The sequence below is a fragment of the Prionailurus viverrinus genome, chromosome D3 (genome assembly GCF_022837055.1).
Source record: "Prionailurus viverrinus isolate Anna chromosome D3, UM_Priviv_1.0, whole genome shotgun sequence".
Lineage (NCBI taxonomy): Eukaryota > Metazoa > Chordata > Mammalia > Carnivora > Felidae > Prionailurus > Prionailurus viverrinus.
The window spans coordinates 25,871,288-25,886,639 of NC_062572.1; the positions used below are offsets into that span (position 1 = coordinate 25,871,288).

Here is a 15,352-nt window from a genome sequence, read left to right on the forward strand (position 1 = left end):
TCACGAGCTGGGAGCGGCTCTCTTCAGCTCTGGGGCCCCCAGTTCAGCTGTCCCCTTTCTCCATCCAGGGGGCCCCCCTGTCTGGATGCGGGCCCATGCAGCCCCCCTCGGAGAGCAGGGCTGGAGGAAGGGGAGTAGGAAGGAGGAGGGTCTGGGGGTGGACCCTGCTGCTCCCGGCTCTGCGCCGTGGGGACTTTGAGTCATCTGAGCGCTAGGGGGCAATGTGTCTGTTCCAAAGAAACTGCAGGCCCTTGCAGGCCGAGCGCGCACACAGGCACACGCAGGGGCACCCACCCTGTGGAGGCACACACACCGGCACGTCCATGGGCACCGATGTCCACTTTCACACTCACAGAGAAAACAGACATGCTCGAGCAGAGACAGAGCCGCGGGTACAAACGCAGGCGTTACACACAAGCAGAGGCATAGGGTTGGGGGACAGACAGCACCTCTCCTGGGGACACTCACAGAGACACCCGGAGACCCGAGAAGGCCTGTACCCAGATACACGCAGGTGCCCTGCCGCGCTCGCCCAGTTGAAGACATGGACGCAGCCGCACGTCGCCCTCCCGCACATTACGGAAAGGTGACCCAGACACATCCTGGAGAGAAACCCAGCCAGGCCCCAACACACCCTCCTTTCAGACGCTCACACACCTTGTAGACTGAACTCTTGGAAACAGCCCCAGAAAAATAGTCCCACACCCCCTCCCTGGAGCACACAGTTATTCCACAGGAAACCTGCCCAGGTGTTCAGGGGACCCCCACCCCTGTGTGAGGTCATGCCTTGGCCTAGGACACACCCCAATGGGGGGCTCCCCGGACTGCAGGTCTGTGGGCCATTCTTCCCACTGCCCTGGCCCACCCAGGTCTCCAGACAGGTCCGACTGCCACTATTTCCTCCAGACACGCACGGAGACATAATGCTCCTCACAGAGGGCCTCCTGAGACGCACAGCACCCGGCACCGATGGCTCTGGATGAGGTATGTGACCAGGTGTCAGGAGCTTTGCACGGGCCTTTGCCCAAACTGGGTCTTCCCCTTGGCCACCATCCCCTCTAGCCGTCCCCTTCCTGACCAGGAAGCTCAGGGTCTCACCTGCTCTGGCCTGGGGCCCTGGGTGGGTGGGTGGGTGGGGTCCCTGGAGGCCCACCCAGTACCTCTATTTCTTTGTGCCTAAATCAGCCAAGCCTCAGTCTTTTCCGGCTCCCACTTCCCTGTCACTTTGCTAAGTAATAATTTCCATGTCCGATTCCATTTCTTTCTAGTTCTGAAACCTCTAAGCTATCAGCAAGAGGATAGTTCACATGAAAACTAATTACACAAAATCAATATTTAATCACAGACCAACAACCTGATCCTGCAGAAAAATCCTTTTAAAACTCCACCGCCCTGTACAAATACTTCTTCTCGATGCTTATTTATGGACCCCATTTTTGGTGGGGGTCATTTTCATTTTTAATTTCGAAAAGAAAAAAAAAGATCTGGGTAGACATCCACCACAGGAAGGTCCCAGGAAGGGCCCTAGATCTGAGCTGGCTTCGGCTCTCTGAGTTTCAAAGTTGCAAGTTTTTATTGCCTGTTTTCATGTTTATTCTTTTTGGGAGGGGTGTTATTTTCTCCCAGAGTCCCTCAAGAGACCCCGGTCGCTGTCCTCCCCTCACCCGAAGTTGAGCCGTGTCCCTGGCATTTTGGCTCTGGAACACCCAGAGTCTGCCTTCCCAGCAGTGACTCCAGGGAGCGATGAATCCGTGTGCACACAACGTGGTAACTTTTTAACTCCCGCCCGCGACGGTGGAGTGCTTAATCTGAGGTTTTTAAATAAAAAGGGCTCAGGGGTTGGTTTTATTATAACGTTTATTTCATTTCAGATTTCATGCGCAATTTAGCAAACGCTAGACAGACTTGGGTGATAAACACTTTCTTTTGTGGGGGGAAAGGCATTTTTATACACCATGCTTAATTTTATTTAGATTTAATAGCGATATCAGGGGCACTTCAAAGAAAGTTCTTTTTTTTTTTTTCCTCCCCTTCTCCTAAGAATGCTGGTCTGCTAGCGAAATCGCCTGGCGCTATTTTATGGCAAGGGAAATTACAGGCCTTCTCCCCCTTCCTCCCTGACACGCACTTTAGGGAGGAAAACACACACACACACACACACACACACACACACACACGCAGGCACACAGAATAAACACCTTCCCTACCCTCCATCCCCTCTAACTCCCAACTTCTAATTGCAAGATAGATTTCAGCCTCAGTGGGGATCAGGAAGATCTAAACATTTTAACTAAGATTATTGGGATAAATATTTCATAAAGAGCAGGGCAGATATTAAATTACTCTTATTGATTTTAGTATCACAACCCAATTCCGTTCTTTGGCCTCTTCAGTTTAATTGATCTCTTAAGGAGGCCAACCTCGCGCCCGCAGAGGGCCTGGGCCTTGGCCCGGGTGTCCGGGGTAGGATGCTCCAGCGGGTCGGTGCACCTTCTGCGCGCGGGTCTTCTTTCTGGCTCTGCGTTCATCCGAGGTGCACACCGCCCCCCCCCCCCCCCCCCGCTCCACATTCCCCCCACAAGTGGCCAAGCGGTTAAGGCTCCCCTGGGCGGAAGCCGGCGACCGAGAACGGGGAACCCCGGGCAGGGAACAATTGTGCGCGCCCTAGTGAGGAGGAGTGAGCAAGCGCCCGGGTCTTTCGAGGAGAACCCTAACTTCGGGATCCCCCGTCTGCTTTCACCTCCAGGAAAATCCGAGGGCCGGCTAACTTGGGTGCCACTAGTAGGCAGACAGCGGTGGAGACCCGAGGGTTCGCCCCGGGGCTGAAGCGCAGCTGACTCTTAGCGACTTTCCGTGCTCAGTCCGAGAGCTTTGCTTGGCGACCCCATTGTCTAAGCGCCCCGCACCGCTTACCGCCCACCTCCCCGCCCCCTGCCCAACCCGCAGGTCTCGCTTCAGTTAGGGGTGGGGAGTTGGGAACTGTGTGAGTGGGCAGGGGGGCGAACAAAGCCAAGCTCCCGCCATTCTCCGCCGGCGCCCTCTCCGCCCCGATGCGCCAGGAGGCCAGGGCGCGCCCCCCAGCGCACTGGCGCAGGACCCCGAGGCAAAACCCGAGCAGGGTACTCCGGAGCCGGTGAAGTGCGGGTTCATGGCGGGGGCCTCAGCAGCCAGCAACCAGGACCACCTTAAGAGCGAGCCCCGCCCCGGGACCGGAGCTCGGGCTGCGCTGATTGGTGCAAATGTAATGGCTGAAATTGATTGCTGAAATGCAAAACTTGTTGCTGCTTCTCCCGGCGCTGGGCGAGAGGCAGACACCGAGAGGGGAGCCGAGACCCTCGGAACGCCCCACGCAGAGCCCCCCCGCCAGCCAGGAGAGGGGTGCACGGACCCCCCCAGGATTGCCCCCGCCCCCCCATTCCGGGCTCGTAGAGCGTAGCCGGAACGCCTCAGCCCGCTCGCCCAGCGTGGCCCCCCAACCCGCGTACACCCCCCTCCTCGGGTCCGAGGGGGACTCGCGAAGCACCTCGGAGCGGAGGCACGGAATCCGAGACTCGGAGCGACCCAACCTCTCGTCTCGCTGCCCGCCCGCGCCTGGAACCGGGCGCGGAGACCCCTTCGAACTCAGAGACCGAATAGAAGAGGACAGAAGCGGCAGGCGGCAGACGTGGCCGCGAAGCGGCGCGCCGGGGTGCAGAGCACCCGCCGCGGAGCAGGGGAAACCGCGCCTTCCCTCAAACCTCGGCTCGGACCCCGGGCGCCCGCCGCCTCCCCAGCCCCGCTTCGCCCTCGGCTCAGGGCCCGCACCCGTGATGCCGAGCCGAGCGTCCGGCCCTCCGACCCGCTGAAGAAACAGTAGCAGCTTGCTCGGGGCCGACGGAGACTGTGCGAGCGGATCGTGCTCGGCGGAGGCTTGGGCTGCGGAGCGCGGGGACTCCGGGGGGCGGGGGGGCGGGGAGGGACTGCTCTGTCCATGCCCGGGCGCCAGCCACGGCTTTGAAGGGTCTCCTTGCTAGGCCCCTTAGCAGCTCCGCCACGGACTCCAGGAGGCTTCGGGAGACGTCCTGGGGCTTCCCACCCGACCCCGATCGGACTTAAGAAGGTGATCGCTCCGCTCTCCCTTCCTCCTTCCCGCCTCCTTCCCCCCCACTTAACTTTTTGTCTCCACTCGCCCGCAGCTCCGTCCCCTCCGCGCAAACCCACCCGCGTCTGTGCCAACTGCCGGGGCATGGGCCCCCCAGCACGGCTCCTGGAGGCCTCGCGGCACTGCAAGATGTGAGAGGCCCGGGTCCGGCAGAGCCAGAGCTTCGGGAGAGGAGCTGATAGCCCCCAGCCTCCACACGCAAGCGAGGCGGCCGTGCGCACTGCGCCCCCGCGGTGCTGAGCGTCCCGGAGCGCCCAACCCTGGGCCGGAACGTTTAGCTGGCCGGAGGCGCGCCGCGGAGAGCAGGCTGTCATGCCCTATTGATCCCCCCGCCCCCCGCCAAGTATGTTTGGGCTGGACCAATTCGAGCCCCAGATCAACAGCAGGAACGCTGGCCAGGGCGAAAGGAACTTTAACGAGGCCGGACTAAGCATGAATGCCCACTTCAAGGCCCCGGCTTTCCACGCGGGGGGACCCCCTGGCCCCGTGGACCCTGCCATGAGCGCGCTGGGCGAGCCCCCGATCTTGAGCATGAACATGGAGCCTTACGGCTTCCACGCGCGTGGTCACTCGGAGTTGCACGCGGGGGGGCTGCAGGCACAGCCGGTGCACGGATTCTTTGGAGGCCAGCAGCCACACCACGGCCACCCGGGAGGCCACCACCCCCATCAACATCACCCTCACTTTGGGGGCAACTTCGGCGGTCCGGACCCAGGGGCCTCATGCCTGCACGGGGGTCGCCTACTTGGCTACGGGGGCGCCGCCGCCGGCCTGGGCAGCCAGCCGCCCTTCGCTGAGGGTTATGACCACATGGCGGAGAGCCAGGGGCCCGAGAGCTTTGGCCCGCAGAGACCCGGGAACCTCCCGGACTTCCACAGTTCGGGCGCCTCGGGCCATGCGGTGCCTGCCCCATGCTTGCCGCTGGACCAGAGCCCTAACCGAGCCGCCTCCTTTCACGGCCTGCCCGCCTCCAGCGGCTCCGATTCCCACAGTCTGGAGCCCCGAAGGGTGGCGAACCAAGGAGCCGTCGACTCGCTGGAATACAATTACCCTGGCGAGGCGCCCTCAGGACATTTCGACATGTTTTCGCCCTCCGATTCCGAAGGGCAGCTGCCTCATTATGCGGCGGGTCGCCAGGTTCCCGGGGGCTCCTTCCCCGGTGCCTCGGCCATGCCCAGAGCTGCAGGCATGGTGGGCTTGTCCAAAATGCACGCCCAGCAGCAGCAGCAGCAGCAGCAACAGCAGCAGCAGCAGCAACAGCAGCAGCAGCAGCAGCAGCAGCAGCAACAGCAACAGCAGCAGCAGCAGCAGCAGCAGCACGGCGTGTTCTTCGAGAGATTCGGCGGGGCCCGCAAGATACCGGTGGGTTTGGAGCCGGGAGTAGGCTCCAGGCACCCGTTAATGCAGCCTCCCCAGCAGGCCCCGCCACCCCCTCAGCAGCAGCCCCCGCAGCAGCCGCAGCAGCCGCCGCCGCCGCAGCAGCAGCAGCCGCCGCCGCCACCCGGGCTTCTGGTCCGACAAAATTCGTGCCCGCCGGCGCTCCCGCGGCCCCAGCAGGGCGAGGCGGGCACGCCCAGCGGCGGCCTGCAGGACGGGGGCCCCATGCTGCCCAGTCAGCACGCACAGTTCGAGTATCCCATCCACCGGCTGGAGAACCGGAGCATGCACCCTTATTCGGAGCCTGTGTTCAACATGCAGCACCCCCCTCCCCAGCAGGCGCCCAACCAGCGGCTGCAGCATTTCGACGCGCCCCCCTACATGAACGTGGCCAAGAGGCCGCGCTTTGACTTCCCGGGCAGCGCGGGAGTGGACCGCTGTGCTTCGTGGAACGGCAGCATGCCCAACGGCGCTTTGGACAACCACCTCTCGCCCTCCGCCTATTCGGGCCTCCCCGGCGAGTTCACGCCGCCCGTGCCCGACAGCTTTCCCTCAGGGCCACCCCTGCAGCATCCGGCCCCGGACCACCAGTCCCTGCAGCAGCAGCAACAGCAGCAGCAACAGCAGCAGCAGCAGCAACAGCAGCAGCGCCAAAACGCGGCCCTCATGATTAAGCAGATGGCGTCGCGGAATCAGCAGCAGCGGCTGCGCCAGCCGAACCTGGCTCAGCTAGGCCACCCCGGGGACGTGGGCCAGGGCGGCCTGGTACACAGTGGCCCGGTGGGCGGCTTGGCCCAGCCGAACTTTGAGCGCGAAAGCGCGGGCGCGGGGCGCCTGGGCACTTTCGAGCAGCAGGCGCCTCACTTGGCGCAGGAGAGCGCGTGGTTCCCAGGTCCGCACCCGCCGCCGGGTGACCTGCTGCCCCGCAGGCTGGGCGGCTCTGGCCTGCCGGCTGACTGCGGCCCGCACGACCCCGGCCTGGCGCCGCCCCCTCCCCCCGGCGGCTCCGGAGTGCTGTTCCGTGGCCCTCTGCAGGAGCCGCTGAGGATGCCCGGAGAGGGCCACGTGCCCGCGCTGCCCTCCCCCGGCCTGCAGTTCGGGGGCAGCCTGGCCGGCCTGGGCCAACTGCAGTCGCCCGGGGCTGGGGTGGGACTGCCCAGCGCTCCCTCCGAGCGCAGGCCCCCGCCGCCGGATTTCACAGCACCGGCGCTCGGGGGCCAGCCTGGCTTCCCGTTCAGCGCGGCGAACCGGCAGGCCACGCCACACAGCGGCCCGGGTGTGAACTCGCCCCCGAGCGCGGGCGGGGGCGGGGGAGGCACGGGCGGCGGCAGCGGAGGGGGCGCCTACCCGCCGCAGCCCGATTTCCAGCCCAGCCAGCGCACCTCGGCCAGTAAGCTGGGCGCGCTGTCGCTGGGCTCCTTCAACAAGCCCAGCTCCAAGGACAACCTGTTCGGCCAGAGCTGCCTGGCCGCACTCTCCACCGCCTGCCAGAACATGATCGCCAGCCTCGGGGCCCCCAACCTCAACGTGACCTTCAACAAGAAGAACCCGCCCGAGGGCAAGAGGAAACTGAGCCAGAACGAGACCGACGGCGCGGCTGTGGCCGGCAACCCGGGCTCGGATTACTTCCCGGGGGGGACCACCCCTGGGGCCCCAGGGCCTGGAGGCCCGTCGGGGACTAGTAACAGTGGCTCCAAAGCCTCGGGGCCGCCCAACCCGCCCGCCCAGGGGGACGGCACGAGCCTCTCCCCAAACTACACCCTGGAATCAACATCCGGGAACGACGGCAAGCCGGGCCCCGGGGGCGGCGGCCGGGGACGGGGTCGAAGAAAAAGGGACAGTGGTCACGTGAGCCCCGGGACCTTCTTCGACAAGTACTCGGCCGCGCCAGACAGCGGGGGCGCGCCTGGGGTGAGCCCAGGGCAGCAGCAGGCGCCAGGCGCAGCCGTCGGGGGAAGCTCCACGAGCGAGGCTCGCGGGGCTCCTACGCCTCACGAGAAAGCGCTCACGTCGCCGTCGTGGGGGAAGGGGGCCGAGTTGCTCCTGGGGGACCAGTCGGACCTCATGGCTTCCCTGGACGGCGGGGCCAAGTCGGACGGGAGTTCCCCGCACGTGGGCGAGTTTGCCTCGGACGAGGTGAGCACGAGCTACGCCAACGAGGACGAGGTGTCGTCCAGCTCCGACAACCCCCCAGCCCTGGCCAAAGCGAGTAGGAGCCCCCTGGTGACAGGCTCGCCCAAACTCCCTCCCCGTGGGGTGGGCGCTGGGGAACACGGACCTAAGGCGCCCCCGCCCCCGCTCGGCCTGGGCATCATGTCTACCTCTACCTCCACCCCTGACAGCTACGGCGGGGGCGCGGGCCATCCCGGCACGCCGGGCCTGGAGCAGGTCCGGACCCCCACGAGCAGCAGCGGTGCGCCACCCCCCGACGAGATCCACCCCCTGGAGATCCTCCAGGCGCAGATCCAGCTACAGAGGCAGCAGTTCAGCATCTCCGAGGACCAGCCCCTGGGGCTCAAGGGTGGCAAGAAGGGGGAGTGCGCCGTTGGGTCCTCGGGCGCGCAGAATGGCGACAGCGAGCTGGGCAGCTGCTGCTCCGAGGCGGTCAAGAGCGCCATGAGCACCATCGACCTGGACTCCCTGATGGCAGAGCACAGCGCCACCTGGTACATGCCCGCTGACAAGGCCTTGGCGGACGGCGCGGACGACGACAAGACGCTGGCACCTTGGGAGAAGGCCAAACCCCAGAACCCCAACAGCAAAGAAGGTATATGCGCTTGTTCCCTCCTCGGCTCCCCCAGACCCGTCCCCACCCCCCACTGCAGGCCTCAGCCTCCGCCTTGAATGCTCCATCCAAGGGGACCATCCCTTGGGGCTGAGGAGGGCACAGGGCCCTCGTAGTGCCCAGCCCGGGGCTGGATACCCTTCCTTTGGGTACAGCAAGGGCTCTGTGGGCAGATCCCCCACTTGCCCCTCCCCCCCCAACCTCCAGGCGCTGCTGGGTAGATTCTAGGTACACACTCACATGGGGACTTAGATGGCAGCCCTTTGGGGATTATCTTGAAGTCCCTTCACCAACTTTTAGCTGAGCTGCTCGGTGGTGCTCAGACCACTAGGGCAGGCCCCTTTCCTTTCACACCAAGACCCCTCCTCACCCTCCTCATTTGGGCCGCTTCTACTTTGTAGGAATTGCGTGCCTCTCCCCTGCCCTCCCTTCCTTCCTGGTAGGATACCTGGGAAGTTGTGTTAATACCTTCCCACCTTTTCCTAGTCACCCAGAGCCTCCAGCTTGAGGCTGTGTATGCCAGCATCTTTAGGGGGAAAAAAAAAAAGTTACCAGAGCTGGCGTCAGCAGCATCACTCAGAGGCAACGCCTAATTTGACATTTGTTCCTAATGAATAGCTGTTTTGTCTCTTCTTAACTATTAGAGTTGCATTAGAAACCTGGAGACCTGTCTGGTGGTGGGAGGCAGGCCCGCTTTCCCTGGGCATCTCCTTGACATTTGGTTGGGGGGGGGTTGCTGGGGCGGGGGTGGGGTCTGCTTGGCTCAGCCAGGGCATCATTTGTGTAGGGGGGATGTGGGTATATATTCTTAAGACACAAAGGACCCGCGTTTGTCAATATCTCTCCAGGCTTTGGTGACAGATGTCTGGTCCCAGCTCGTGTTTGCAATCTGAGCGCAGCCTCCCCACCAGGCCCGGGGTTGGAGGGGGGTGGGGTGGGGACTTTAAGGTGGGTGGGGTGGGGGTTAGTAAATGGACCTCCACTGCAGTTAAAGTACTAACAGTTTTGTTTTGTTTTGTTTTGTTTTGTTTTGAACCAAAAGAGGACCGGACTGCAGTAGATAACCATTTTTGTTTTAATGAGGCCTTCCCCCCCCCCCCCCAGATAATTGCTTCTTAAAACTAGGTAACATCCTCATTCCCTCTCCCCCCATCCGCACTTTTTCTTTTAAGCCCCAGTTGCCTCTCCTGGGTTTCACCAGGCCCAATATTACTGTGGAGGCCGGGCCAGCCGCTGCCGATAGAACCCTCTGCCTTTAAAACCCGCGGCCCCAGATCCTTGCTCTCTCTTAGAGTTCTCTTCCTCGGTGTTGGTGTGCCTGGTCCTCCCGACCCTGGGTTTAAGGTGGCCGGCAGGTTTTAGGAGGGACAGGGGGAGGGGAAGCGCGTGCAGAGTTGGGTGGCTCGGGGAACTCGGGGCTTTCACCGCGCCGTCCCGGGGAGCTTTCCCGCTTAGGTTTTTCTAATTCATGAATGCGGCCTCGCGGCTTTTCTCTTTGTTCGCCTCCTGCCCAGCCCGGGACGCCGCTCTCTCATTTGAAGCTGGGTGTTTAGCATGCACAGCAGACGCCTAGGCTAGCATCAGCATTCTCCAGGCTTCTCCTAGGCAAGGCCATAAATTGGTTAGTTTGGGACCCTCCGCTTCTGCTCCCTGTTTCTTCCCCCCCTTCCTTTTTAAAATGGAGTTGGACACTGCACCCTGCATGCCCAGGGCCGCCTCCCCCCCCCCCCACCCCGTCTCTTTTATTTTCTTGTACACAACATCTCGATCCTACCTCCCGATGGATGGATCGATAGCTGGTTAGCACAAATCCCAGCCCCTGTCACTTCTACCTGGCTGGGCCTGGCTGCCCCTCCCCCTCCCCGTCCTCCCCTCCCCCCTCTCCCAGTAATTAAGAACATATTGGCCAAAATAGGGGTGAGAAAAGTTTTTTAAAAACCCCTGATTCTGAGAATTAGTGAAGAAAAACCAGTAGCTGGTGGCCTTCGAGTCTTCTGAAGGGCCTCCAGTAGACTAGGAGAAGAGGAATTGAGTGGTTTTAAGATTTTGTTTTTTTAAGGTGTCACAGAGCCCTCTCTTCCCAGCCCAACTAATCTTCCTTTCCAGGAAAAAAAAAAAAAAAAGATTGCGGGCTGTGCACGAAGAAATGTCACTAAAGATACGTTTTGTTTTGTTTGTTTCATTATCACAGTCAGAGGAGCGAAAATATTTTTTTGGAAACAGATGCTAGGCACTTTAGGGTTGATTTCCCCTGTAAGCTAACCGCAGCCCTCCCCTGCACGCGGAGGGGGACTTCCTTCAGGGACCGGGCTGCGGGGCTGGCCTCCTTAGCAGCATAGGCAGGGACAGCCACTTGACCTCCTTTGTTTTCCACTCTGTGATGTGGGAAGGACAGTTTCCTAGATAAAGCCCCGAATTGAGGTCACTCGCAGCTTCTGCAGCCTTGGGGCTGCTAGTTTAGGCTTTATAAGGTATCTGCATCTGATTCCTGCTCCCTTACTGGTAGTAAATAAGGATGATTAAACTTTTCATTATGATAACACCCTGTGGCTCCATCTGCACATGCTGTATAAATAGGTACACAGAGCCTTCAACAGGCCCCCGAGTCCCCTGGCTGGAAATCCGAGTGAAGTGTGCCACTTCAAAATAGAGTCGAAGAAGAATTTTTAAAGTAACACGTTCTGCTTCCCCTTAAACACATGCCTGTGGGCCCGTCAGCCGTGAGGCAGGGTGTCCGGCAGCTTTGAATATACCTTCTGGAGGTTCCGGCCCCCGGCAAAGACCTTCCCTGCCACCCCCTCTCGGGCAAAGCCCGTTTTGGTAATGATATTTTATTTTGTCACGCCGTAAAACACGCCAGTACTAATGTGATTAAATATTAACACCGTTTCTGAAATTCTTCGCTCCGATGACAAAATGCTCGTCGGTATTTAACGAAATGATCTGTGCTGGGATTGGAGAGGACGAATAAGTCTTCAGAACTGCACAAGCCGTGGAGTCAGTGGGACGTGCCCAGATTGTCTTATGGGGTCTAGATGTCCTTCAGAGGGGAGGGAACCCAAGTGGCCAGTTGTAGTTCTGGCAAAGTCCAGGCCAGGATCACGTGTGATTAGGATTTTTTTTTTTTCTACCAGGTAAGCGAGCTTCTCCAAATGACGCTTCTCCCGACTTCTTCACCCGCCAAACAACTTTTATAATAATGAAACTCTGCATCTCATCTTGAGGTTCTGTTTGCACAAAGTTGGGGTGGGGGAAGGGTGAGGTTGTGCAGAGGGGCAGGGGGGGAAGAGAAAAAAAGCCAGCTTGAGTTTGGGACCTATTCAGACATCTGTTATATCAGTGAGGATTACGTGAATTTGAGACTAGTTTGCAACATCGTCTACCTATCCTTGTAATAGGTGTGTGGCTATTGGAGGAATTCCAAAACAGAGGAGGAGGAAAAAAAAAGCCCTGAGAGATTGCAGATAAAGGGAATTAAGTCTGAAAAAAGTACGTTCACCCCCTCCGGGCCCTGAAACGATTTTCAAAACTTGAGTTAACCGTATTCTGTGATAAGTTTATCCCTGCCAAACTTCCACTCCGTTGCTTGCTCTCTGTCCTGAAATCCGGAGTCGTCTCGAAACGTTCCTTCACACACACTGAAATAGGAGAGGGCTTCATGTATGCTTGTGCATGCAATCCTGCCCTTTTTGGAAGTATGATCTTTTTACAGTGATGCGGGAGAAATTTTTGGAATTTCACGCTTCTCTCAGCGTGCCGGTCGGACAGCAGTAAGCAGGGCTGAGAAATAGTAGGCAGGCAGGATGTGGACACTGAGTTTTCTTAGACATGGAGCAGGCTGGGGCGGGGGGAGGAGGGAGGTCCTAGGGCTGTTTCCTGAGTCGTTTCCCCCACTGCCCACAGCGTGGAGAGAATTTTCTAGGCTCACTCAGACTTGTTTGGGGAAGGCAAGGCTCCTTGCCTTCCCATTTCCCTGCGAAATCACCCCGCACGGGTTGCATGCCTTCATGTGACTTTTGCGCCTCCGGAAGATGTAACCCAAAACTTCGCAGGTGTTAATCAGGGGTAATGTAAACAGATAGGAGCCCCCTTTGTGCAGCTGACTTTCCAGCCAGCTTGCTCCCCGGCTAGTCCGGGACATTCTACTACTGTTCTTTGGTGCTTGTTTAATATTTCATGGCTGTAATAAACCTGTCTTCTCTGCCCGCCTCCCGACATAAAACCCCAACATAGCACACACATCTGCAATTATGCATTTCTACTAAATATTAATAAAGGACAAGGATTTTTTAAGGGTTTGAAGCTTATCGGTGTTGAACTTGCTGTGGTTTCCACCGCTGGGTTTTTCTGGCTGTTTTGATTTTAAATAGCCACTGCCTTCCGATCTATATCAGAGACCTCTGTTTTGTTTCCATGTGTGTATCTCTACCTGTGAGTATATAAATGTGTACGGTTTTTGTAGATTGAAGGGTTTTCCTCAAGGATAGCTTTCTTTAATATAAATTCATTTAGATTTCTTGTGAGGCCCTTCAGACCGGAAGTAAGGGACTGTTGAAATGTACTTCTATTTTATTGAAGTTTCTAGGAAGGGAGCGAGGGCTGGTTAATCTAATATCTCTTTCTAGCAATGAAATTCTATGATTCCTGATACGATTTTGTTTGCCTGACAGAGGTATTTAAATTTCCACACAGAGTCTTAATAGGCCCTGAAAATCTTAATAGGTCCTGAAAAATAGATCCTGCCCTTGCCAAGAAGTTACTTGATACTCTCTGCTGATATAAAATATACATCTTTAATAAACAGTCCGGGAGGACCAGGTGAAATTAGAGGAGGGGAAATTCTTCCTACTCTGGCAGGACAAACTTGAGTATGTCCTTGGGATTTTTCACAGGCTCTCCTGAACCCACTCCACGCTGGAAGATTTAGCAAAATCACCTTTTTCTCCGCTTGGCCGACAATCACATAGGGTCGTGTTCTTTGCCCCGGGAGTGATCTGCTTTGCCAAAGGCATTCAGGAGATAAAGACTCCTAGTAAGGAACACTGTATTTACCTCTGTTTGGTTAATTTTAGAGAATAAAAAGCTATAGCTTTTATGTCACAGGATCAGATGTCCGGGGACGGGGAGTGTGCGGGGGGCCAGTAGGCCTCCCAGCAAATTGCAGCATAAACCCCCAAACCTTCTGATGTCAGAGGGGACCTGGGTCTGTCCGGCGGGGATGAAGGGAGGGCAGGCCCTGTAACCAGTGGGGGTACCTCTGTCCTTCCGTCTCTGTCCCCCTGTTTGTTCCAGCCAAATATGCAGTCTGGAGGGTCTGGAATAACCGGCTTCATCATTTTGACTCAAGTCGGGATTGTGACTTGCCGAGCGGTGTGTTTGTTTTAGGACGGTGTCTATTTTTAGGCCCGACTTGGGTGGACAGATTTGAGTGTGGGTTTTGATTGCTGGTGGCGGAGATGTTGGCATATACATGAGTGCGTGATTGAGAAGAGAGACATTTGGTGGAAAATTTTCAAGTTTCCTCACCTTCTCGGACACACGGAAGCCGAAGGAAGTGGTCTGGGGGCCGGCTCGAAAGAGCGTGGCGAGGTGGGTGTCGGGTCTGGGCCTGCCTGTGGCCCATGAGAGGAAAGCAAGGCCCCATGCAATTCAACATGTAAAGGAGCCCCCCCGCCCTTCCTTCCCCCACGCGCCCCCCCCCCCCAGCACACGCACATATACATATGCATGGCCAAGTGTATCTCCATCAAATCATCCAGCCACTCCAATTTTCCCTTAATCTGCTTTCCCAAGGCAAGTGGACAAAGTTGCTAAACCTTCAGTCTCAATGGCGTCAGCTGACAGGTTCTGATTCTGTAAAGGACTGAATGAGCACAAGTCCTAAAAATAGACGGAGGATTTTGAAGATCCTAATTATGAAATCTCGGCCTCCCAGGCCTCCTGGGCTGTGGGTGACTTTGATCTGGAGTATTTCGGTAGCAGACGCACATCGCCCCTTGCTGGGTTGTGTGCGTGAGTGTGTGTGTGTGGAGGTGTCTGTCTGGCTGCGTTCAGCTAGCCCCACTCTCCAGCCGGGAGACGAATCTTTGAATCAGTGCCCACCACCCACCCCCCTCCCCCTCCCAGTTGTGGGAAGCGGACGCTGCTTCTCATTTATGGAAATTCCTCTCCTTTATTGTAATCTTTCGGTACCAACGTGGAGGAGACGACGCTGGGCTTTCGAATTAGTCACGGCCTTGCCTTCGGGGACCCTCTGTGTCTCGATGCACGACGGCTCAGCTGACTGTCCCCAACTCCACGCCACGCGGGCCCTGAGGAACTGCAGGGGACCCAAAGGAAGAGATGATTTGGGGACCCCGGCACATTGTGCCCGATTGGGTTGCCCAGCGAGGAGGTGGCCCTGATCGTGTTCTGCCGCCTTGCCACGGCGTGACAGCAGGCAGGGACACACGGCCCCAGCAGGGCAACCGGTTACCTCAGGGTGTGAGTGAGGAGGGACGGTTGAGGGACGGCATTCTCACGGGGTACAATCCTTACAGGACGCCGAGGCCCGCTTTGTCTGCTGGCCTGCATTTTAATCAGCAGCCTCCAAGGTTTGGGAAGCAGATGAAGGGTCTGCTCCCAACATGGTGTTTGCCGAGAAAGGACACAGGAGAGGAAGCAGGGAAGGAACTGCTACGGGTCCCCCCTCCCCCGTACCTTGAAATCTGAGGGGCTCTTTCAGGTTCTTGATGGCTTTGAGCTTTGGTCCGACGAGGCCACATTGGACTGGCAGCCCGCCCCCCGCCCCCGGCTCCCGTACCTACTGAGTGGGGGTCCGTCCTAGCTATGGCGTCCCAAATTCTCATTCTCCCTCTTGGCTGAGAAAACAGGTAGGTTTTCATAATCACCGCTTCTTTGCAAAGCTGGATCCGAGGGAGAACTTTATAGCGATCATGTGCGTAATCCTTTCACGATTTATCCATCATCGTACGGACCCAAATGCCCTTTTAAACATAAAAGCAATTGAGTTTAACAGTTTGGAGGTCTGAGTGTATTCGCAGTAACCG

At 58.4% G+C, this 15,352-nt stretch overlaps 1 protein-coding gene across 1 annotated transcript in view; it reads left to right on the forward strand.

The window, feature by feature from the left end:
- Positions 1-3,327: 3,327 nt before the first annotated feature.
- The window catches only part of MN1 (MN1 proto-oncogene, transcriptional regulator), a 47,034-nt gene continuing 35,009 nt past the window's right edge, over positions 3,328-15,352 (forward strand). The window contains exon 1 of the mRNA XM_047828774.1: positions 3,328-8,285. Within this exon, the coding sequence (XP_047684730.1) occupies positions 4,487-8,285 (3,799 nt within the window). The 5' untranslated portion in view covers positions 3,328-4,486. The remainder of the gene's footprint in view (positions 8,286-15,352) is intronic.